General features: G+C 51.8%; 1 protein-coding gene across 2 annotated transcripts in view; it reads right to left on the bottom strand.

The window, feature by feature from the left end:
- Positions 1–7,506: 7,506 nt before the first annotated feature.
- SLX9 (SLX9 ribosome biogenesis factor) overlaps positions 7,507–25,162 on the bottom strand; it is a 110,535-nt gene continuing 92,879 nt past the window's right edge. The window contains exons 3-6 of one of the 2 annotated variants that reach the window (XM_065561190.1): positions 20,150–20,218; positions 15,940–16,093; positions 9,595–9,663; positions 7,507–8,139 (exon numbers count right to left, since the gene is read on the bottom strand). In XM_065561190.1, the coding sequence (XP_065417262.1) occupies positions 8,016–8,139; positions 9,595–9,663; positions 15,940–16,093; positions 20,150–20,218 (416 nt within the window). In that variant the 3' untranslated portion in view covers positions 7,507–8,015. The remainder of the gene's footprint in view (positions 8,140–9,594; positions 9,664–15,939; positions 16,094–20,149; positions 20,219–25,162) is intronic. The other variant, XM_065561191.1, reaches the window with a different exon arrangement.

Genomic DNA, 25,162 nt, shown 5'->3' with positions numbered 1-25,162 from the left:
GATGCGGGGACACGGGCAAGGAGGCTCCGGAGACAGACACGTGCACAGAGTACAGCCGAGGGGCTTGGCTCCCTTTGCGTGCCTGCACTGCCATGTTTCTTACCCCTAGCAGCAGCAACATGAGAAACCACACCCCAGTGCTGCAGAGATGCCCTCCCCCACCCAGTCTGCCTGAAGACGGCCCGAACGCAGAGGTGATGCTCACCAGCACTGGCTCCCTCTTCGGCCCCGTGTCCCTGGCTGCCAGGCTGTGCCCGCTTCTCAGCGCTGCCCTGCCCGCAGTAATGCCCAGCAACCTGTGGGCAGCAGGATCTGGCCACAATGGGTGTGGCAGGGGGAGGGGCAATATCTAAAACGACCTGAAGTCAAACTACTTAGAGGCATGTCAGAGAAGAGCTTGGGGTGTGGGAGAAACCGCCAGCCCTGACCGTGGGCGCTGCTCCTCCAGCTGAGGAAGGAAGTGAAGCAGTCAGGGAAATTCAGCACCAAAGGGGCACTCATGGGGCACCCTCTGGGCTCACCTTTCTCCAAGGCGCTAGAGTCCACCTCCCTCAGATGTGATGCTGCCTGGGCCAGCGCGTGGCAGCCCCGCTCTGCCAGCAGCTCCAGAGAGAACAACCAGGCACAATTCATTCCCAGGCCCCAACGGAGAGGAGTCGGACGACTTTCTTCAGACACAGAGTGCACGTGACCCCACCCCACATGGACACGAACACTCCTCAGCACGACTGCTGAAGCAAGGCCAGCCCCCAGGCAGAGCCAAGAAGGAAGAAAGTTTGACTCTCCGCCGGCAGAACTGTTCATCAGCTAGCAGTGGACAATGTGTTACTAGCGGGCAGCGTTAATGTGCAATGCCGCGTTCGCGGGGCTGATGGGAGAGCTTGATTGTTAACATTCCTTTTACTGAAAGCAGTTGCAAGTGTAATGGAAAAGAAAGAGTAGGTCATAGGCAGGGCAAGAGTGATGGCTATAGTTACCTCCCATTATAGCCCCATTTTCAATTGCTTCTAACTTGGACAAATGGATTGGGCTGAAGGTTTTCATGCGTGGTTTTGACCTTAGATTGATTTGATATTTGTTTTTAGGGGAGAGGGGAAGATTCAAGTATTGCTGAGAATGATAAATAGGAAGTTTTGTCAATGTAAGAGAAAAATTCGGATTTTTTTTTGTACATCTGGCTCTAGTGTCCCAGAGGTTGGGAATAGGGACTTGAAAGTTGGCCAGGGAGACAGCCCTGGGGTTGGAGAGGTGCTTTTTGCTGTCTCCATGAAAAGCTACCCATATTTGGCTAAGTTAGAAACTATGGAAAAGTTCTAGTGGTAGGACTTTGCCTTCATTTTCTGAGCATCCCACCTGCACGGAGCATGCCTCCAGCTCCAGGGAGCTCCCTCCTTCATTCTGGAGCAATCTCAGCACCCTGGACTTTCACACCAGACACATGCAGGACAGATTCTCTACCTGCCTTCCCCCAACAAAATACCCTTTGGCCTAAAGGAAAGTGCACTGAGCCAGGAGTGCCAGCTTCTCTTGAATGCCTGGTGCTACTCGTTCTGTGCATTCATAGGCCTTATTACCAAGCAAAGCCTCCCTCAGGAGGACGGCTATCAGGCCTCGCCTGATTTCACAGCTTGTAACCCAGGTGTTAACCACCAGTCACTGACATGTTTAAACACGACTGTCTTTGTATACAGTGCGTGGAGACAGGACCCTGCACACGCCTCACGCCTTCTGCTCTAAGTGCTAGGAGCACTTCTCCATTCTACCTCTACTGTAGACACACAGCATCATAACCATATCAAATAAAACTCCAAACCACTGCACTACTCACACAAGGAGAGGAGAAGCAAGAGCAAACACGTATAACAGGCATTAGTCCCATCACTTAATGCACATCTGGAAGGCGCTCAGATACTACAGGGATGCAGACAGGATGAGAGAGGAAAGGAATACGCAGAGGAGAGAGGTTCCCCACAAATACCCTGTAGTCTAAGGGAAGGTGCACCAGGTGACCATGAATTCTGATCACCTCTTGAGTTACTGCTGGTTCTGGCCCCAATTTAGCAAGGACCTTGAGCACGAGAGTTAGTCCCACTGAAGTCCATCTGATTACTCACGTGCTTAAGTGCCTTGTTGAACTGGGCCATGTGCCTTCCCTTATCACTGAGTGAGTGTAGGAGCGTGGCTCGCTGTCCAGCATGCCGCTTCACAGCTGGGTGTGGCGTAGCAGCCTCTCCTCCCCTGGGGCGCCTGCTGACAGCTGCTCTGACCCTGCAGGGGCTCTCAACTTTTCCAGATGACTGTACCCCTTCCAGGAGTCTGATCTGTCTCTCGTACCCCAAGTTACACCTCACTTAAAAGCTACTTGCTTACAAAATCAGACATAAAAATACAAAAGTGTCACAGTGCACTGTTACTGACAAAGTGCGGACTGTCTCATTTTTACCATATAATTATAAAATAAATCCATTGGAGTACAAAGATTGTACTTACATTGCAGTATGCAGTAAATACAGCAGTATAAACAAGTCATTGTATGAGATTCTGGTTTGTACGGACTTTGCCAGTGCTTTTTCTGTAGCCAGTTGTAAAACTAGGCACATATCTAGCTGAGTTAAGGTACCCCCTGGAAGACCTCTGAGTACCCGCAGGGGTATGCGTGCTCCTGGTTGAGAACCACTGGTCTACTTCTTCTCCTGACTCGGCCTCCAGTCAGCTCACGTTCACTCCCACCCCTTCCTGGGTACAGAGTCCCAGTGACCTCACACCAGGTCTACAGCCCAACTCTGGGTACTTCTTCCATCCTTATCTCAGAGGGCTTTCAACCCACCTTCCTCAGTGGCTGGCAGGAGAACCCTGGCCCGCCTCGACTCCGGATCCCAGTCCCGGGCCTCTGAAGCAAGCAGCTACTGTCTGCTACCTCAGATGCCTTGACCACTTTCTACCCCAGCCGGTCGCTAGGCCCTTTTCCCCAGCCCCTTCTTGAGCTCAGTACACTGCGGTTAGACACCGGCGGCTGGCCCGTGCCAGCTGACTCAGGCTAAGGGGCTGTTTAATTGCGGTGTAGATGTTTGGGTTCGGCCTGCACCTCGCAGGGTCCTAGCGCCCAAACAGGTATAATAATAATGACTGGCGCTCATATCCGAGTATGACTACGACTGGAAATCAGTTTCTATGTATAGGGTTCAGGGAACATGCCGAGGCATATTGGTGTCTACGTTCCCGCCTACTGCTGGCCAAGGTGGTGCATGTTCTCTTTCCATTGTAGCCAAGCGCCAAACACATCCATCATGGGTCTTACCCAGGTCATTAAGTCTAGCCAAGCATCCTGCATGTGCCACTTGATGCAATCCTTGTAGCAGAGCTTGGGATGACCAACCTTCCTACTGCCTGGTTCCAATTCACTGTACAGAACTCTCTTAGGCAGTCGGTTGTTATCCATACGTCTGACGTGGCTGACCCAGGTCATTTGCCTCCGTGCCAGCACGGCTTCCACGTTTAGCATGGCTGCCAGCCATAGTACTTCACTTTTGGTGACTTTGCCAGACCATTTGATTCCCATTCTGCTGCGCAGGTGGTGTTGCTGCAGAGAGTTAAGGTTTTGGATAGGGTGACGATACAGGGGGCTGGTCTCTAATAAGCACAGAAGACAAGGGAGCACCACAGCTCTGTAAACTTGGCAGTTTGTGGACACTTTGATCCTCCGTCTTGCCCAAAGTCTTTTTTGTCTCTGAGGCAGCAACTTTAATCGTGCTGAAAGTTCTTTGTCAATGCTGGCGTCGCCGGTAACTGTGCTACTGAGGTAGCAGAAGGACTCGACATTGTTTAATTGGCAGCTGTTCAATTTTATTTCTGGTGGTGATGGAAGTGGTGGGTTTCTGCCAGGAGATGGCTGGTACAGGATTTCTGTTTTCTTTATATTAATACAAAGGCCAAACAGGGATACAGCATGGACAAAGGAATTCAGCAAACGTTGCAGGTGGTTCTCGGAAAGGGTGACAAACGCTGAGTCGTCAGCATACAATCGATCCTTTACTTCACTTTGCTGGGAGTTGCTTTTGGCCTTGAATGGGCCGAGGTTTAGAAGTCTGTGTTGTTAGAGTGACCCCTGTAGTGGTAGTACGTGCGGTGACTTCTAGCACTCCAGCCAGGTACCAAGTAAATAATGTAGGGGCAAGCCCACAGCCCAGTTTAACCCCATGGGCTACAGGAAAAGGATCAGGTGAGTCGGCCCCCACTGACACATGGGCCTGAATGTTGTCAAGGAAGCAGCATACAAGGTTGATTATATAATCTTGCAGCATCCAAGTGGGCATAGCTGGACACTGCAAGATGGAGGTTCCTAGGGTTGTGTTTGGAACCGGAGATATCGGTTAGTGTCATTTGGTTGCACATCCCAGCAGCGGCTGGCCAGAAGTGCTCACTGACATACCTGGGAGCCGCTTACATGCTACAGCTGTGTGTGAACAGCCCAGGAGTGGGGGTTCGCACAGCAGAGCAGGGTAAGGCTGGCTCCCAGCGTCAAGGACTGGAGTGACCTCGCAGATCACCGGTCCAGATGACACCAGGGGAACATCACAAACATACGGGGCATTTATTGTTCAGCAGCTTTCTCCTGTGACTGGCGTAGGGTAAATAGCATGTGCTATGTGTGCAGTGCTGCGTGATGAATGAAAACCACATTAGGATTCAGGGAGAACCTCATCTGCAATAACCAGCATCAGCTTACCTGGGGCCTTACCAGCGAGGGAGCGGAGCGAGATGCCACAATCATTACCGCAGTCGTGCCTGTCCCCTTAGCACTCAGATCGTTACGATTTTGGCATCTTTGCAATCCTGGGGTAAAGCCTCGTTTTCCCAGCAGAAAGCGAATAGGTCTAGCAAAGCTCAGACATGGAGGACCCCCGTGTTTCAGCTGGGATTTCAGCAGCTCCAGCTGCCTTTCCGTTTGCCATTTCCATAAGCGTGTCCTTAGCCTCCTCCAAAGCTGGTGGATCTTCAAGTTCAAGTCAGACTGCGCCGCAATGGAACAGCCCCTCAGCCGGAGTCCGAGCCTGCTGGCAGGGCAGCCACGTGTGTCTAACTACAGCGTAGACATCCCCTCGGGCTGTCAGCCCACTGCAGAGCTCTCTCCAGCTCTCGTACTGAGTGACAGCTCCCAGGGCTTCCCGCCTGCCTCCCCAGAGTGCCTGGGTCTCTTTCTTCTGGAAACCTACCCCCCGGCTTCCTCCCTGGGTCTTGCGTCTCACCACAGGAGCTCACTCCATCCTGGCCTTCCCAGTCTCTCTCTGGCCCTTTGCCAGTGCTCCCTTCTCAAGAGAGGATCCCACTACTCTCTACCTTAGCCTCCTGCCTCCTTCCTACTGCCCTGATGTCCTTCCTTTATTAGCCACTCAACTCCTCTCCAGCTGGGACTGGCTCCCATTAGCTCTCTGCCGGGCGAGGTGGGGGTGTCCTACACCCCATCCCAGCACAGCTTCAGCATCTACCCTGGACGTCAGGCACATATTACTGACCCCTTCGATAAATAAAGTCCCCAAGAAGTTGCTGCAGGCGGAGCAGAGAACAGAGCCCTGGTCTGTAACAGAAGAGAGCCACGTTTTCCCCACTCTGCCTTTCAGAAGGAAGATACCAATGTTGGGGCTTGGCTCTCCTGTGTCTAACCACTACACCACATGTCCCGTCCACCGACATTTCCCCCACTCCCTTAGCGGTATCGAGTCTTTCCCTTTAAGGGAAAAGGGGTTGGGTTTAGTCCCTGCTGCTGTAACCGTGGCTGCAGTTAGATCCTGTTTCCTTTGAGGCCTAGGGAGAAAGAGAGACTAGCAGAGAGAGCGAGCGAGTGCGCGCCATTTCTGTCTAGGGCGCGTTCTTTCACCTGCTGCCTAGGGAGACACCTAGAGCGGCTCTGTCCCTACCATTCACAGCAAGCTGCAGATTTCAGTTCCATACTCCTTCCCCCTCCCTTTCCTGTTGCTAGTGGCCAAGGGAATGCTGGGAAATGTAGTTCTTTCCCTGCTCCAGGGCTGGCTCTATAGCAGTGGTTCCCAAACTTTAACAACTTGTGAACCCCTTTCAATAAAATGTCAAGTCTCGCGAACCCCCTCTAAAAAATGAATATTTCCAGGGATTTTCTCCTTTACCTGAGTATAAATGATAAAAGCAGTGATCTTGGAAATATAAAATGTGTTTTTATGACATGCTTATTACACACTATTAATTATTATTTATCATTACAGAATTTGTATTACATTATGAAAATGGCAACACTCTTCCAAGATCTCACTTTCGTAGCCTGTATCACTTTGAATAAGCCTGTTATAAGACAAGGCTCCTATGTTTCATCAAGGAGTATCAGATGTGAAACAGCAGGAAGGTATTTAAGAAGCCAACTCAAAGAGTTCCTCCTACACAAGCATTCAGGTCTTGAGCAGTCCAGGCAAACAACGCACGTTACAACAAAGCTTAAACTTGTTCTTCATAATAATTTTAAAAACAATGCTAGCTGCCTACTTAATTTTAAAAACAGCAAAAAATATCCACCTCCCTTTCCATTTCTTATAAGGAATCTTGATGTTTAAATCTCCTCAGTGTGATAGAGATACTTGCTTTGATCTTCTTAGCTCTTGGACGTTCAGGGGCTTTGGGCAGCTGGCCCTGTGCTGCCTGGGGTCCCTGGGGACAACTCTGTCCGCCATTAGGGAGTTTTTTCCTGAGAACCCCCTGTAACATTTCGTGAACCCCCAGGGGTTCACGAACTCCAGTTTGGGAACCACTGCTCTATAGGCAGGGAGCTAACCAAGGAACTACAGCTCCCAGGGCCCCCTGTTGGTTCTCAGCTCCCAGGCTGGATTCTTGCGCCCCTTGCAAATCTGCCGCCCCAAGCAACTGCTTGCTTTGCTGGTGCCTAGAGCCGGCCCTGGGCCTGAGTGCACTCCTGGACCCAAGCTCAACGAAGGTGAAAGTTTGGCCCTAGCTAGGGATAGCTTCCTAATGTAGCATGTGCTTGACTGAGAAGTCCCAGGAGTTAAGAAGCTGAAGAACTCTGGCACCGACATCCATCCCTGCCGGCTGCTAAGTAACAGTGCTCAGTATTGCTGCAATACAAAGAATTTTCAGAGGCGTTTTTTGAACGTTTTGCCATCGTTTAGGAACCTCTCTGTTCAGCTCTCCCAGGTGAACTCGTGTTCGGTCTCTTAGCGATCCCTCCCAGGCAGCAGGCCAGGTGGAGAATGCGCTGCTGAGCTGAAGGCAGCAGCGCCCCCATTTGAAATGACAGCGGTTCAGTGCTGCTGAAAGACAAGTCAGATTTGCAACCCGTTCAAATGGGGGCGCAGCCCCTTTCATTCCTACACCGCAGTATCAGTGTAGTGGATTTGCCTATAGAAAGACAGGCTTGGGGCGGGGGGGGGGGGGTGTTCAAGTGATCTGCTCTTTGTAGTTGGATACAGTAATGGCTTTATCCTTATACCGGCCTTTGCCAAAACACAATCCAGACAAACTCAGGGAGACCAATGTCAAAGTGAGTTTATTTCCAAGTTAATAACATATTAAGTGTCTCTTTAAACAGCAGCGCTGACCTTTATATAAATCTCTACACAAATGGTCTGCACGCTGCAGTCCCAGTATCCCGTGCCGTGCCGTTTGGATCATCACTGCAGGTTACTGGAGGATTTCTTTATTAAGGGTGATCCCAATGGGAAGCAGCAAAAAGCAGGTTCAACACCCCTTGAGGGTAGAAGCAACATAAAACGTAAAGGTGCCTTTTAACAGGGAGGGAGAAGCTGTCCAGATTTCACCGCGTGTGACGTGGGCACACAGATACTCACAGCACACGCTGCCGTCTGTGGGCTCCTGGCCAAGAAACAGCTGCCACTGTCCAGAGCGCATCACATTAGTCCTGCTGACAGAGAACAGGACCGCTGGATTTCATCACCTGTTGGACTGTTTTCAAGGAGCCCCTGGCGGTGACTAGCTGGACTCGTCTGCACTAGGCTCATTCAGTCCTCGCTGACTTGTCAGATAGCGTTTCCCGCCTCCTGTTTCAGTCGCTTGCAGAGATGCTCACTGATGGCGGCCAGGGGATTGGCTTTGTACACGGGGTTTGCGATGACCTCATGAAACCTGGCCACTTCCTCCTGTCTGAGAGAAGCAAGAGAACTCTGAATAGACCGTGCAGGTATTGCACTGACCAGCCAGAACAGGGCCGACTGGGCTGCGCCCGTCTCCGCACCGGCGCCAGGCCGCGCCCATCTCCACACCGGCGCCAGGCCGACCAGGCCGCGCCCATCTCCGCGCCGGACCGACCGGGCAGAACGGGGCTGACTGGGCAGTAAGCCTTGTAAAGTGACTCTGGATACCACAGCAATGGGCATCCGTAAGTGCTTGCAATGAGCACAATTGTAAGTGTAGCTCTATAGGGCTTTGGGGCCCAGCGATACTTTCCCTTCTCTATAGCGAGAACTGGGGGAGTCCCCTGAAGATTTTGGAATCATTTAAATGTTCCCCAAAAGCAAGAACTGGGACAGTTTCCTCTTCTAAAGCTACTGTCCGGAATATCAGCACAGCAAGAGCCTGCCAGCATGTGATCCGTGTGTAGCTGAGAACAGCTAACACTGTGGGCGCCCCTACCAAGGACACAGCTTGGCCGGTCTGTGCAGATGGGCACTGAATGCTCACTGCAGCTGCAGGCTATTTGCAAGCCACTGATGGGATTTCTTAATTTAGTTGCTCGTTAGCTTCCAGTGTGGACAGTTACCGTGGTCAGCGCTGGCCCCACGCTCTGCCAGACCTGCTTGCTTCCCTCTGGTGAGAAATGGGCCCTGAACCAGACACACGGGGAGAGCAAGCACGTGGCACTTCTTTTTCCCCAGGGCCTGGCCACTCAACCCCATGGCAGCTGCTAGCGCCAGGGCACGACAGCCAGTGGGACTGGGAGGAGAACTGGCCAGTCTGCATTCAGGCTGCAGGGAAGGAATGCCGAAGGCTGCGGCCTAGGCCAGCAGTCCCTTAGCCCCCGAGGCAGAAGGGCGAGCTCTCCAGGACAAACTCTGGCTTGTGTGGTGCACAAGAGCAGACACGGGCTGATTCCATCAGGAGACACAAAAGGGGCCAAGCAGGGGCCGGTCGCCGCTAGCCCCATTCTCCCTAGGTCCCTCACACTCCGTTCCGAGGGCTCCCCGGGGCATTGGCCTCATGCCGACCCTCTGCATGGGGTCACTCAGAGGAGCCCCCCGCCCCGGAGCTGTCCTTCACACCAGGGCAATGTGGGTGCCGATGCTGCCAAACCCAACTGCCCTGGGGACACGTCTGCGTGACACAAGGGGCCCATTCTCCCCAGTACACACCCCAGGACAAACTGCGGCAGGCGAGGAACGCCCACCCCTCCCAGAATGCAACGGCAGGTTTGGCTTAGATGTGTGACGCTGCGCTAGGAGACCTGGAAAACCACGCCCCAGATAAACCCGACTCCTAGCAGGGCAGCCACACGGCCGCGGGGAGCAGCAGGGCAGCCGCGGGGAGCAGCTGCAGCGGGCGGGTGTGTGAGCATCGCCCAAGGCAGCTGTTTCACGCATTCACTGTTAGCTGGGTACTTACAGGAGCCTGCGCTTCTGGGCCGGCTTCATTTGGTTGAAGTCGGTGGGTTCTGCCTTCGCTCTCACGTGGCTGCAGAGAGGAACAGACGGGAACAGGTTTGTAGAAGGAAAACATTTTGCCAAAAGCGCCTGGCACTGGCTGCTGGCTGCAGACAGGATACCGGGCTAGACGGGCCGTTGGTCTGACCCAGTCTGGCTGTTTTACGTGCCAGATGGCGAAGGGAGGCAAAGGGATGAGCGATTCTGAAGCTGTCCCCAGTAGGGAGGCAGAGGCAAATCTCTGCCATGCATGTGCCCAGCCACAAGCCCACACGGTGCGGTTCTGGGGCTAGGCCCTGCGGCGAGACGGAGAGGGGAATTCCGTGTCACAGGATGGCAGGTGGAGGCACTTCCTCACACCATCGCTCCAGTTCTGTACTCTGCAGCAGGGTCTCTTCCTATCTGTAACTAAGCTAGGGGTCAAACTGCAGCAACCCCCCCGCCCCAGGGGGCTCTGAAGTGACCTGTCCAGTTACCTGCCCCACCCACGCACATTGTGCCGAGCTCCCGGCTGAATCCGTGGGCTCCCCAGTGAGGCAGGTGGGTCAGTGGCGTATGGGCTGGACAACCCCAAACAATGCGTAATGTTAGTGGAGAAGGACTGGCCGGCCCAGCTGCCTTGTGTAGCTATCCAGGGAGCACGTTCCCCCATCGCTGTGTCCGTTCCTGCACTGCCCCACTTTGGTTCAGAGCCAGCCCAGCTCCTTGACGTTAAAGCAACGGGAGGCTCTCTCCACACATACAGCAGGGGCACAACCCCCACCACAGCTTCGGCTAGGAGAGCCGGCAGTCAGACGGGAAGGGGAAGCTCTGGAACAGGGAGTTCTGTCTCTGTTTAAAAGCTCTGCCGAGTTACTGCCGATGCCCGACTAAAGGGGTGGAAAGATGGCACAACGTGCTTCTGCCTGGCACCAGGCCATGAGAACCAAGAGGGAACGCACTTTTAGACTTGGTTTAAGTGAGTAGCGAGGACAACAGGGAGCTGGGCATGGCCACAAACAAATTCAGGCTGGAAGTTCGAAGAAGGTTTCTAACCATCAGAGGGGTAAGGGTCTGGAGCAGCCTCCCACTAGGAGTTTTGGGGGCAAACAACGTACTTATTTTTAAGAGAGCTGGACAATTTTTTGGTGCAATTGCCTGATGGGGCTGCTTGTGATGATGGGGGCAGGGCTCTGCAGCCTGGTGCTCACTTCCGGGTCATATCTTATGTTCCTAACGCTCATGCTTCTGGGTTTCAGTCAGCCACTGACAGGGGTCAGGAAGGGCTCTTCCCCCCCAGTGTATTCTGGAAGGTTTTTTTATCTCCTTCCTCTGAAGCGTCAGGAATGGCCATGGCTGGAGATAGGACACTGGCCTGGACTGGCCAGGGCTTCAAATTGGCACCAAGCATTCTGTGTCCCAGGTGCTTGGCTTGCTGGTTCTTGCTCACATGCTCAGGGTCTAGCTTATCGCCATGGGTGGGTTGGGAAGGAATTTTCTCCCAGGTCAGATTGGCAGGGACCCTTCCAGGTTTCACCTTCCTCTGTAGCGTGTGGGTGCGGGTCACTTGCCAGGATTACCTGGGTGTATTGCAGGGTGTTTCCCTGTCATCGGTGCACTCGGGGGGTCTCCGACTCTCTGCCTGAGGCACATCACAGTCAGGTCTCGAGGGTGCTGGGTGGTGCCGCTGGCGAGTGCCAGGCAGCTCGTCAGACCGGGTGACTGTGAGCCCCTTCTACACGGCATGTTCCTGAGATGTGAGCAGAGAGGCCCAGCCAAGCCTGAGCACAGTCCAGGGTTTGTGCTCCCAGTGTCCCCCACACAAAGCTGGGACACATCTATGCGGCTCGTAGGCGACTTTAGGGGCCTGTGCAGAGAACTGCAGATGGCAGCTCCCTGGTGCCATGTGGGAGAGAAGAAAGCTGGAAGCCAGCCCTGGTGACCAACTGAAGCGTGTGCAGAAGGGGGCGGCGTGCGTGTCTGGTATTCAGGTAATGAGGAGCCATCCCAATGCTCCATGGAGAGAGTCTGGTGGAATAGCAGCCTCCTGCTGTCAGAGTTACAGGGAGCCTTCGGCAGGGAGCAGTGCAGAGACAGAGTCAAGGGGGAACAAATCAAATCCCAATTAAAGTACCGGGCATGTACATCCAGTGGGTAACACTGGCTCCCTGACTGGGCAGAAGAGAAGGAATGGGCGGAGGACCGTACTGGGTGCCTGTATACAGATGCTGGGAGCACAGAAACACACAAGATTTGCAGCTGGTTAACCAAGGGTCTGACCTCCTGGAGAGACTGTCTGGGTCCCGCCCACGTAGGGAGAGCCAAGGAAATCGCCCTGAGGGTGGCGCTATTTCAGAAGGCTCTGGAGAGCCGAGGAGAGCCGACTCGCCAGTCAAGAGAGAGGTTCATTAACAGGGAAGCTGGCTTCTGGGTGCTGCAGCTACCGACGGGAGGGGACTCGGAGGAGAGGCGCTGCAGTGGGTAAGGGGCTGGAAGGATTGGCTTACGAGAATAGATTAACCAACCACCTCTGCACAGCTTGGTGAGCTGACAGACTTTGAGACATGTCTGCAAGTCCTGGGACTGTTCCCCCAATGAGGGAATACAATGGGCAAAGTAAGGAGTAATGGGGACCACAACAAACCAAAGCAAACGTCTGTTCTTAGGATCTGAAGATTTCCCAAGGGGGTGGGCTATTAGCCAGCGGTGCAATCCGCAAGGAAGGAACTGTCACTCGAGTCACTAAGTGTGGCCTCCCCAACGCACCTGAGCACAGACTGCAGGGCAGAGACGAGACCAACTCCATCTCCAGTCCCAGGACTCCCACTACAAGAGGGGCCGTCAGTCCCAGCCCATGTTTGGTCATGAGCCGAGCCGAGCACTCTGCCAGCAACACGCTCTGTAGCCAGCTGCAAAGAGTGAGCAGGGCTATTCCACTCGGGGGCCAGCAGAGAGATACAGGCAGCTGCTGGCACAAAACAGCCAGAAAAAAATGGTTCGGGGGGGGACCTGCTCAAAGTTTTGAGCCCCCAACACAGCCAGAGGGGTGGGGGTTGCTCCCCCAAGACAGTCCCTTTAATACTGTCTGTACTAGCTTCCAGCAACAGCATCCCCCTGGCCTACACTGGGAAAGCCGTTTCCACTTTCCTCTTGGTCACCGTGACAGGTCTCCCAGCCCCATAGTAGCTTCCTGCGGCAGCAGTTCCTGGCCTCCTCTCCGTTTCTCTGCCTCGCTTTGCTACCTTCTTCCTGTTCTCCTCCCTTTGTTCTGCCTCTCCTCTGCCCCGTATTCCTGTGTGCTCCGAAACCTGGCTTGCAGACACCGCAAGGTTCTCGAACGACACCATCTTCCGCATCACGTGGGACGACCGACGCACCAACACCAGCGTTCTGTCCCCAGCCCAACCCTCCAGCGTGGAAACTATGATCTCTTGAATGAGGAGTGGGGGCTGTCCACACAGCACGGTTCCTGGGGAGGTGACAGCTGACCCCCAGCTTGCTGTTCAGAGCCACCGGCCAGATTGTGGGGTAACGCGACAGTCATTCGCCATGTTCCACAGACAGGCCTCCGAACTCGGGAGGGGAACAAACAGCAAACGCAGATAAACTCCTACAGGGGCAGTCAGCTTGACACACGCACGCAGGGTGTATGCAACATTGCACTGCCACATCCACTATTGTTAAAGGAACCTCAAAAGCTACAGTCCCCAGAGGAGAGGACACGTCTCCATGTGCTCAGGGTATTTACGCTGTGTACGGGACAGCACCTTGTGAGCAGTAAATTCCTCCCTTTACCTGGGTCTCTGACAGCAGCAGGGATAGAAAACATTTGTTTTTTAAAGTGTGATTGCAAAGCTACAAACACAGGCAGGGAGGGTTCAGACAGAGGCTGGGCCTGCTCTAAACCTACTTCACACTCCGTTTGTGAAAGGATTAGCTTTGAAGTTGGCATCTCTCCAGGAAACAAATCCCATTTAAAGGAAAGTGTTCCTAGAAACACCAGCCTCTGAAAGCACAACACCTACTGGAGGCAGAATTGCTCCTCACAGCTTCTCTCTGGGCATTTCCCAGGAGAATCCAGCAGTTCCTGAGAATGCACAATTCTGCCAGAAATTGCAGCAGTTCTGTTTGCAGGCATACTATGCTTCTGACCCATGAGATAGAATCGCAGAAACATGGGGCTGGAAGGGTCTCGAGAAGTCAGCAAGTCCAGCCCCCTGGGCTGAGGCAGAACCAAGTCAACTTAGACCATTCCTGGCAGGTCTAACCTGTTCTTAAAACCCTCCAGTGACGGGGATTCCACAACCTCCCTGGGAAGCCTGGCCCAGCACTAAACTATCCCTGGAGTTAGAAAGCTTTTCCTGCTATCTATCCTAAATCCCCCTGGCTGCAGGTAAGCCCATTAGTTCTTGTCCCGCCTTCAGTGGACATGGATGAAACAATTGATCCCCATCCTCTTTATAACAGCCCTTAACGTATTTGAAGACTTACCAAGCCCCCCCTTAGTCATCTCCTCTCAAGGCTGAACATGCCCAATTTTTTAACCTCTTCTCATGGGTCAGGTTTTCTAAGCCTTTGATAATTTTTGTGGTTCTCTCCCAGACTCCAATCTGGCCATCTCTCTGTCCTCAGGCGGAGTCCATGGGACAATGCAACACTCCTGTTCAGACAACCCAGAACAATATTAGCCCTTTTTGCAATGGGTTTGCCAGCTGTAGTGCCCAGGAAGGGCTTGTTCCCCACTCCAGCAGCGTGGGGCTGAGATGCCGGTCGGCTTACGCAGCCTTGTTTCATTAGACTTTGTTGCCTTCATTCATTATAAATGAGAATAAAAACCTCACTGTGATGCTCTCTTACCCAGCAGGAGATCAAATTCCTGGAGAAGCTAATCTTTTATTAATAATGCTGACAAATCACTGGAGTATTACCCTGCATTTATGCAATGCTTCGAATCCTATCAAAGCCTCTTCTGGTGATTTCAAACCACCACACGCGCACCGGCACAACATGGGGTGAGCCCGAGCTGGAGTGGGGGCTCTTCCCATGGATGGCGGGCAGAGCTGCTGTTCCTCCATGCCACTGACCCTGCCTGGGGAGCAGGCAAGTAAATTGTGGCTGGGCTGCCCAGAAGCTCTACAGCATCAGCACATCGGCCAGCTGGCTGGCCTTGCCCCCCCGCATCAGCTGCACTGGCTGGCCCGGAATTCCCCTGCCAGAGTGGGGCTGCTGGGGGCTGGTTTTCAAAGGCACAGCTACAAGTTAGTTGCCTAATTGCTCCCGGTGCCTCTGAAAACCTCCCCTTTCAGAGGGAGCAGCAGAGACGCGGTCTGCGTAGGTGGGGAGCAGCCCAATTCAGCATTCCCTTCCGACTAGCCCTGGACCATCACGAGAGCTTGTGCTCGTGGGGTCTCCAGCCTCGCTCCGTGTGCAGAGATTCGAGTGCTTCGCCAAGCCGTCTTTGTAAACCCCTGCCCAGTATGGTAAATGCACATTCCCGGCTGCAGGCCCAGCAGAGCGTGTGCCAATGGGGATATGGTTACATAGACCATGAACGCTTCTCTGCCCGATTTGGTACTCACAAGAACCCCCCGACACACATAACATCAGGGAGGGAACAGACACTGGTCAAACGTCACGGCTGGCCTGGGGAGACAGGCGCTGTGTTAGAGAGAAGTCCCAGGGACAGTTCCACACGTGCAGAGAGTAGGGTGGGAATTCAGAGAAAGCTCAGATGGTCAGAAGAACAGGAATGCGCACGACTGCTCCAAGAGAGGCTGGCTGCTGCCAAAGGAAGCCCCTTGTCTGTCTCTGCCCAGCTCGGCAGAGTCAGCTACAAGCGGCGCCCTTTCAGCCGGGAATTCATCGGGCACGTCTGTGACGGACCCGCCCCAGCGTGTCCTTGGGGACCTGGGCGGAAATCCCACGCTGCTGTTACGGCCAACGGAACACGCTCTCGCATTAAACAGTCGCCCGCCCGTGGCAGGAGCCGCGGCACGGCTGCCTGTCCTGCCTTCGGGGCTAGCTTCAGAAGCACTTAGTTGTTCAAAGTCTGCTCCCGCTGCTGCAAACCCTGCTCGTCTCCCCGTGCTGGGCCACATCAGCCTCCCTCCCCCCCCAGCAAGCGACACTCAGTCTCCACGGGGACGCACCACGTCACCCTGGACACCCAGGCGTGCTGCTGCCACGTGTTTCGTGCAGAGCAGAGAGCACGGACAGTCAGAGGGACTGAGCCAGGGGGGCGGCCCACTGTGTGCCGCTGGCGCTGCCATGACAACGGTACCCGCTGCAGGACGTAGCAAAATAAAACAGCCCACCAGACAGTACTTACGTCTTGGGCTGCTTCCTGGCCTTGCTGGTCGTGGTCAGTTCGGAGAGTTCAGGCAGGGCTTCCATCAACGGCTGCATGTCTCCCACCACCGGCGTCGCTTTCCGCTTTGCCTCGGCTTTTTGCTTCTGTCTGGCCAGCTTCACACCTTCTATTTCTGAGTCAGAAAGAGACTGTCAATTTCCAAGCACCCTAACCCCAGCGGAGGGAGGACAAATATGATTTAGATAATGGCCTATACCAGTGGTTCTCAAACTTTTGTACTGGTGACCCCTTTCACATAGCAAGCCTGAGTGCGACCCCCCCCCCATATAAATTAAAAACACTTGTTTATATATTTAATACCATTATAAATCCTGGATGGAAAGTGGGGTTTGGGGTGCAGGCTGACAGCTCGCGACCCCCCCATGCAATAGCCTCATGACCCCCTGAGGGGTCCCGACCCCCAGTTTGAGAACCCCTGGCCTAGAGAGTACACTTAGAAAGTTTGCGGATGATACCAAGTAGGCACTTTGGAGGATCGGATTAAAATTCAGAATGATCTGGACAAACTGGAGAAATGGTCTGAAATAAATAGGATGAAATTCAATAAGAACAAATGCAAACTACTGCATTTAGGAAGGAACAATCAGTTGCACACGTACCAAACTGGAAATGACTGCCTAGGAAGGAGTACTGCAGAAAGGGATCTGGGGGTCAGAGTGGACCACAAACTAAATATGAGTCAACAGTGTCACACTGTTGAGAGAGAGCAACAAAAATGATGAAAGGTCTAGAAAACATGACTATTAGGGAAGATTGAAAAAATTGGGTTTGTTTAGTCTGGAGAAGAGAAGACAGAGGGGACATGATAACAGTTTTCAAGCACATAAAAGGTTGTTATAAAGAAGAGAGTGATAAATTGTTCTCATCTACTGAGAACAAGACAAGAAGCAATGGGTTTAAATTGCAGCAAGGATGGTTTAGGTCTAGGTCACACATTAGGAAAAATTTCCTAACTGTCAGGATGGTTAAGCCCTGAAACAAAGTGCGTTGGGAGGTTGGCTAGTGAGAGAACTGTACTTCCCTCCCACGCACAGCGAGGGGGTGACCTGCTAAGAGTGGGGAAGAGGAGCACTGAAGACCTGAAATGAAACCAATGTGCTAGAATTACATGGACCCTCCAGTGAGATTGGAGAGAGGAAGGGGAGGATCCAGGTTTGGCCTCCCATCCTTGACAGATGTCACTGTAACCATGAAGTTGACTGACTTTGGCTTTATTTACAAGGGGAAGGAAGATTTTGTGGCAAGTGCACTGGGCCGGGACTCACAAGACCCAGGTTCAATTCTTGGCTCATGACCCAGGTTCAATTCTTGTTGGCCGAAATGCAGCATTTGCGTGCCAGGCGCCCTGCGTGAGTGCAGAGCCGGGGGCCCTCGGCGCAGGCAGTGCGCTCAAGAACACGGGGGCTGGTGATGAATTGAAAGCATCTGAGCTGCGCCACGGGACTGTTCCAGTGCTGTGTGACTCGGCCCCGTCGCTGCAGGGAGATGGTGGGCTCTCATCAGCTGTGCTCTCCTTCCTGCTCCCCAGTTGGCTGCAGCGCAGGGAGAGAGTCATGGGAGCTCCTCCCCTGCCCACGGCCCTGCAAGGCTGCGGGAGCCCAGGGAGAGCAGGCTCTGCCTGAGCTGAGGGGAGCCCCTAGGAGGGGGTCCAGCTGGGGAGAGGAGGAAAAGAGTGGAGAACCAGGTGGCACTGGGACCCAAAGAACACAACCCAGGTGGGGCTCCAGCCACTTCCTGTCCCTGCAGCGTAGGGGCTGGCTAGGCACTCTCTGACCCCCTGGAGTCTCCCCCACAGCAGGGGACTCCCCAGGAGGGAGCTTCGTAGAAAGCTGAAAGGCTGTGGAACCTGCCTACAGTATCGACTGTGGCCTTGACCTTCGAGATAGCGCATCTTGGGTCCAGGCTGAGAGTCAGCCAGGCAGCGCAGTTGCACTGCATGGCCCTGATACTTCTACGCCAGTAATCTTGTGGGCCAATCTTTTAATCATTTTCTCTTGTTCGCTGAAGCAGGGAGGGGCTTGGGTCTCTACCATCAACAGCTGGGTGAGCTGTGATTTCTGCAACGCACAGAGGGTTGTGAGAAATCTGGATTGTAAACACTGCTCCTTGCAGGCGGCTCTGCCAGGGGCCCTGGTTTCTGTTCTGCACCATTTCTTTTTTTGGTCTGGCTTTCTGGAGCTGGGCTACTTCACAGTGCTACCCTGCATTACGCGCCTGAAAACACCCTGAATTCTTCTTCTATGAAATCTTCTTCAGTAACGGGCCCATGCGTGCTTCTCATGGCCAAAGCTTTGCATCAGTTTTTCCTTGAGTCTCTTTCTTATGATTTATTTCTGTTGGAATGGAATAGGCGTGGAGAGTTTTGCATTACACTATTGGGCCGAGCTTCACTGCACTGGGTCCTGGGACGGGATGCCAAAAAATGCAGGGAGAAAGGGCACCCAAGGAAAACAAGAGATAGTTAAAGAAAAATATTTCATCCCAAGATTATAAAAACAAACAAAAAAGAACCAGTAGCAAATTGCTCCCCACCACATGTAAGGGGTTTTTAAAGAGGATAATCCTGGTGGCTTTGCAGGGAACAATGTAATAAAAAGTGTCTGAGATGAATTAACGGCTCAAGTGAAGCCCAGATATTTACTCCATTTACTGCCCGTAGCCTATACCACACTGCAGGAAAATGACTGATGATGCAGTGCTGTTTGTTTTCGTGGATTTCCCCAGGGGCTGTGAGTAAAGACGGATTGACTGATCAAGGGCTAGTCTCAAGCCTCGGAGTGAAAGAAGTGATGGACACACATCAGGTAAAGCTCCTCAGAGTAGCTGGTGAAGCAGCGACATCTGGGGGCTGTTCAGGTTGGTTTATTTAAACTAAAAAGCACTAGGAGTACTTGTGGCACCTAACAAATGTATTTAAGCATAAGCTTTCGTGGGCTAAAAGCCACTTCTCTTCGACAGGAGTTCAGGGAAGCACTGACATGTTTTCAGCTCCCCTGTAAGCCAATGGGATGTAAGGGTACACTCCAAGTTAAACAAGTGCTTACCTGCTTTCCTGAATCCAGGCCTCTATTAGTGCCGGGGCTAAAAGAACTAGTGTTCCCGAGCTCCAGGAACCCAGCTATGCAATCAAGAGAGGACACTGTGGCTTCATGCAGCAAAGCAAGTTACCCAAGCAAAGAGTAAATCCCAGGCAGTGGGATGGACACGAGAAACTGCCGACTCTGGGACACAGAAATGAGAGAAGCAGCCAGGGAGGGGCTGAAAAGTTCCCGTGAAACTCTGGAGGACGCCTCGCAACGTGCTTGAGGCAAGAGATGATCACGTCCAAGCAGGACCTTCGCATCACTACTTCTAAGAGCCCGGCAATGTGATAGCTCCCCAAATCCTGGGCCAAGGGGGTCCTGGCCCTTTGCTTGGCTCGGTTACTCCTGGGAGCGAATCCCTCAGGCACACCGCACACTTGGCTTAACTCACAAACCCCGTGTGAACCTGCCATCGTGTAAAGAGTTTGGGGAATTAAGAGCAAAGCTTTAGATTCTGAAGCAACAGCAGCAGGGTTTAGTCCTCAGTAATAATAAACAACATGGAACCGGGACTGGCCCATCAATTGTGTGTGTGTGTGTGTGTGTGTGTGGGGGGGGGGGGGGGGGGGGGGGGGGGGGGGGGGGGGGGGCAAACCTAACTCCTCCCAGGGCTGGGAAACACACACAGGTTGTGTCTTCCCATATTTTCCACATGCGCCATGCAGGACTCTCAGAGAGACAGCATTTCCCAGCACTCACTGCTCTCTGGGACAGGCAGAGAATCGCTGGGAATTATCTCCAGCCAGCCATGTCCCCGACGTGGGAGAGAGGAGGGGGCTTCCCACCCACCCAGCTGACGGAACGCCAGTCTCAGGCCCTCAGAGCGGACCCAGCAGTCAGGGTTTTCCCCAAGCCACACAACGCCTCCCTGAGTCCGCTTCCTCTCCCTCAGCGAGTGCACCTGCCTGGCCCCCAGGGGTCATTCTTGGGCTCACGAGGTTTCACTTTCTAAGCCTCAAAGGGCCAGTACACTGTGCTACATGTGGCACATACTTTGCTTAGGAAGCAGTCCAATGCAGGGCTTCTACTGGCCCTCTGACGAGACAACCACCCTGACAGCGGGATCTTATCGAGGGAATACTTACCCTGCAGCCACCTGTCTTTTCGCAGCTTCATTTTTTCTCTTTTTGACAGAAGTGTTTTTTCTTCTACACCTGAAAAATAAGAACACACGGCAGTCTGAGTGGTGCTTCCCTACGCGGCTTTTCCAGCTCGCCCCCCAGGAGGTCAATGGAGGTACTCCAACAGAACAGGCCAGACAATCCGCAATGAGAGTTCTGCTCAACCTTTGCCACTTGTGTAATTAAGGAAGCTGGAGAGGCTGGGTACTGGTGGGTGGCAATACAGCAACTTGTGAAACCATCATTCCCAAATTCATGACAATTGGTTCAAACGGACCTATCAATGAGGGTCACATTTGCAAAAAAGCCCCGGGCCATATTTTCTAGTGCTGAGCGCCCACAATCTGGGCCCGTGTTTCAGAAGATCTCAGGAGCGCGGCACTCTGGGAGCAATGACAATCTGGCCCTTCTTCGGGGGCCCACACGGGAAGAGAACTCTGGTGAAAACCTTGACGCCATTGTGGGTGCGGAGCACTTCGCCTTCCGCCGGCTGGTATCACTGTGTGCAGAGGTGTCTAGTAGGATCGCCACCAGGGGCCAGGTTAGGCCTGGTTTTACTTCACCCTTGCACTGATGGTCTAGAAAAGCATGTGAACAGCGTGTTACTATATTGGGAGGGGTCAAAGAGACCAAGAAGGACAGAGCAATGATTCAAAGGGAGCTTGGGAGAAACTAGAAAATTACTTTCAAAACTGGAAATATACAAACTGATGGGCCTGAGAAAAACAATGCCAGCGACACACAGTGAAAGGGGCAGAGAAACTGACAAGCGGCAGCGCTGAGACCTTCAGGGATGTGAACAGCAAACCACAAATGAGCTTCTAATAAGATGTAGCAGCCAGAGAAGCCCATGGGATTTGGGACTGCACAGACAGAGGCATCCTGAGACTACACCTAGTTAGTGTTGCCTTCAAACCCCAGGAAGAACTCAACAAGTTATTCAGAGAAGAGCTGCAAACATGATGAACACGGACTTGCTCATAAGGAAACACTACAGACTCAGACTTAGCTTGGCTCCACGGGGAAGCACTACAACTAGGTGTAAGCACTTGAAGAGCTCAAACAAGAAGGGAGGAGAGGAAAGGTCTAGGATTGCCAGAGGAATGGGAAACATTCAGAGGGGAAACTGAGCTTGGTAAGCAAGAAGACTTCCTTAAAGCAAAGTCTACTCTGCTGTGCCATTAAAGTCTCCAAGGGAAGGGGTGGAAGCCCTATTTCCTGAGACATCCAACACTAGACTGGACAAAGCGCTCAGTAGTGTACTACAGGGAACAAACGTGAGCTAGGGAGGAGGGCAGGACATTACAAACACACAGGTTTATCCACTGCTCAGAGCTATGACACACATTAGGTAGCGAGGCAAGAAATGACTTTGCAAGACACTGCGAGATGACTTGAGAGGGACAGAAGTGCAATCATCCCCTAGAAACACACTCCCTGCTCGCCCTGGCCTGACACTACCAAATGGAGCTATCGATACATTTAGACTGAGAAGGCAGCATGGCCCGCTGGCTGTGCCACTGGACTGGGAGTCCGGAGACCTCATTCGATTCCCATCTCTATCACTGACCTGCTGTGTGACCTTGGACAAGTCTCTTACCTCTGAGTGCCTGTTTCCCTCCCCCCAGCCTTGTCTGTCTTCTCCAGTTACACCGCGAGCTCTTTGGGAAATGGGCTACCCCTTACTCTCAGTCTAGGACAATGGGGTCTTGGTGGTGGCAGCTACGCGCTAATTAATAACAATAATCTGTGTGCCTAAAAGCGAGGCCGACAGCCAGTCATCCAGCTGAAAATGAATGTCTGCATTCTGAAGTCTAGTACTGCAGAAAACAAACCCACCTCAAGTGCTGTCTATTACAGGGACTGGAGAATTTTACCTTATAGCAAGAGAGGAAAACCTGACTACAATCAGCTTCCTACAAGAGCAGCTATGGTGCATGTCCATCCCAGGCTTGACCATAGCCCTAGGAATGTTGACAGAGGAAGAACTTTGCGTGCTGATGAGTTATTTGCTTCGTAAGTGTTTGCTGCCTCTCCCATGTAGAGGAACTATTCTTAAACATGGAAAAAATATATAACAGGTGATTTACAACCTCCCTCTTTTCCCACAGATGGATCAACCCAATAGGATTTCACAGAAATGTAGTAAGGTTCTGTCAACAATTCTCTAAAAGCCTATACAATTCAACAGAAGACAATGTTTCTGCAGTTTTGTTTAAATCATCCTGCAGAATTTTAAGGCAGGGATATAATTTTAAATGAAATTTTATAGTGTTGTTAACAAAAAAATATCTATAGAATGTAATGATACCTTTTTCTATCAAGACTTTCCGACAGGGGCTAGACTTTAAAAATAAACCCAGGTTCTATAGAAAGAGGAAATAAATATTTTGGTATTTCAGACTTTGACAACTTACATCAGGCTTCAATTAGATCAGGTTTTTGTTTTCAAATTGCATTTTCCTGTGGCTAAAACACAAACCAAAACCTCACATTACATTCACTGCAGTTACCGAAGGCTGAGAAATAAAGCCCTCTCTGGACACTGCAGTGTGTTCACTATGGTTAGGATCATAGGGTGTATTTGTCATGGCTGAAGAAGTTAACATCAATGTCTTTGTCTCTTGACTAAAACATCCGATAAAGCTGTGACATTCCCCTGGGTACAATCTGGACTGCTGAACAGCTGTGTCCCCTCGATTCTCCAACCTGGAGGGCCTTTTACGCTGCTACGCTGTGAGAACCACTACTCCTGGCCTGCTCCCACACAGCCTCGAGCACGTAAATCACTCCCAGCTGAGTTATCTACGAGTGCTCTAGCCAGCCACTCCTTACATTGCAAAGTGACACCAGCAAATTCCCAGTCCCAGACTGGTCTCCAGAAATGCATGTATTGTGCTGCCCAGCTCTTTCCTTCTGAACAACACAAGCTCATAGAAAGTCCGTCATTTCATTAATAGAAAATAATACGCACAAACCCTGTTATCTCAAATGAAATTTCCCAAACGCTTCAGTACAAACACATACTGGTTTAGATAAAACAATAAAACAAGTTTAACAACAGCAAGTTAGATTTTAAGTGATTACAAGTAATGAGGCATAAAAGTCAGGACTGGTTACAAAGAAATAAAAGGTAAAACGAAAACTAATACCGAAACTTTACTAGTTAAGTGAAATCAAAGCAAAAAGGTTTCTCTCGCCACATGCTTACAGCCGTCTGGCTGGAATCCTTCAGCCAGAACCCGTCCCCCAGTTCAGTGGTGCTTCCTTTGTCTTTCAATTGATGTTGATGCCATGAACAGAAATGAGGGGAGAGAGGCAATCGGAGGAGTTTGCTCCCCTTTCTTCCAGCATTTCTCTTCTTTGAGAACCAGCTCCAGCTGGGGCTCAGGCGACAGCAAGCCTGTGGGATGGGAACTTCCAGCTGTTTCTTTGCCAACATGTAAATTTCTCACTCACACCCTTTTTCCTGATAGAGAATGGCCGCTTAACCAGGTGATAGTCCATTTGATTATTCTGACACCTGGCCGAGGTGCTGGCTAGCCTTTTGTCTCTGAGGAACTGGTTTAAAACTGATTCCCTAGACTTGGAACATGTCTTCTACAGTAGAATTTCATAACTTTACATACAATGTTGCTGCACATATTTTACCAAGACAATAATGTTCAGCAGATAATGAGTTTTCAAATGATACCTCACATAGCATACTTTGTACAAAATTTATCACAGTCTTGTAAAAAGGATGAACATAAAGGTACAGACAGTCACAAAAGCACACTGTGTTCACTGCTGGGTACACATTTAGCCCTTGAACCTGTACACACTAAAGTTCAGCATGTGACCAAACCACGTGACTAGCCCCATTGGCTTTTGTGGGTCTGCCTATGGGCATAAAGCCAAGCACATGGATATGCCTAAAGGATTGAGGCCTTGATCTGTTGTTTCACCTACTTATGCTCCCGCTGACTGATTTCCAGACACTGCTTCCTTGCACTAAATACTTGTGACTGCAGCACCAGGAAAGCAAGAATGAATCACTAGAACAGGATGGAATGTGAATAATAAAACATATCCCAACGATTGCTGAACAACTGCCCAGACTTGACAAACACGCACTTAACATTCATTGCTGGCTAATACTGACCGAACGGTTCTGTATTTCAGTGGTGGTTTTTTCCTGTCTGAAAACATGTTCATTACTTCACTGGAAAACAGCGCCTGGTATGATTCGTTAATGAGAAAGACCACATCCAGCTGGCTAGTTCTAGTAATAACAGTAATTCAGATATTTATTTATTTTTGCCAAACTGAAGCAGAATATTTAAGGAAACGCAAAAGCTGCCTGCTTGGCCGAATTATAGGGCTCCCTGCACGAAGTCCCAACAGGAAATTACTCACAGACTGGGGAGAAAATAATCCAATGGGCAGAGAGCAAAGTCTCTCTAAAGCGTTGAGGCTTTTTATCCTGAAATGTAAGGATGGACTTTTGAGCCCACATGGAGCCAGTAATGTCCACGGGAGAAATCGTCTGTTTATGCTGAACTGAAGGCAGGACCGGGACCTGGGAAGCCATCCTCTGAGCCAGGCATGCACTGGCCTGGGTGGGGCTCCCCCTGTCAGTGTTAATCCCCCCTGAATACACATTGTATTCAACGAGCGATCAGGTGTTAAAGTCGCACAGATACAGACGCAAGCCAGGAATTGCCAGTGTTAAAGGCTGTATGGGCAAACAATTAAAATATAATAAAACACAACATTTTTCTGTCACTTTATCTGGACACGTGTAGTGTCTTCTACTCCTGCGTGCTGCCCTGTGCAGGCCACAGTTCATGAGAGTCATTTACGCCTGGGACAGGCAGTGAATGAGGCAGGGCTCTCGTCAGCTGGGGCTGTCCTCGTCTGCTGGATGCCAAGGCATTTTTGGGGGGTGGAGAGAAGGGGGAACATTTCTCTAGGTTTACTTCACAGAAACAGCTG

This window comes from Chrysemys picta, chromosome 11 (assembly GCF_011386835.1).
Source record: "Chrysemys picta bellii isolate R12L10 chromosome 11, ASM1138683v2, whole genome shotgun sequence".
Taxonomy (NCBI): domain Eukaryota; kingdom Metazoa; phylum Chordata; order Testudines; family Emydidae; genus Chrysemys; species Chrysemys picta.
The sequence above is the reverse complement of the archived record's forward strand: the minus strand, read 5'-3'. Positions and strand labels throughout refer to the sequence as shown.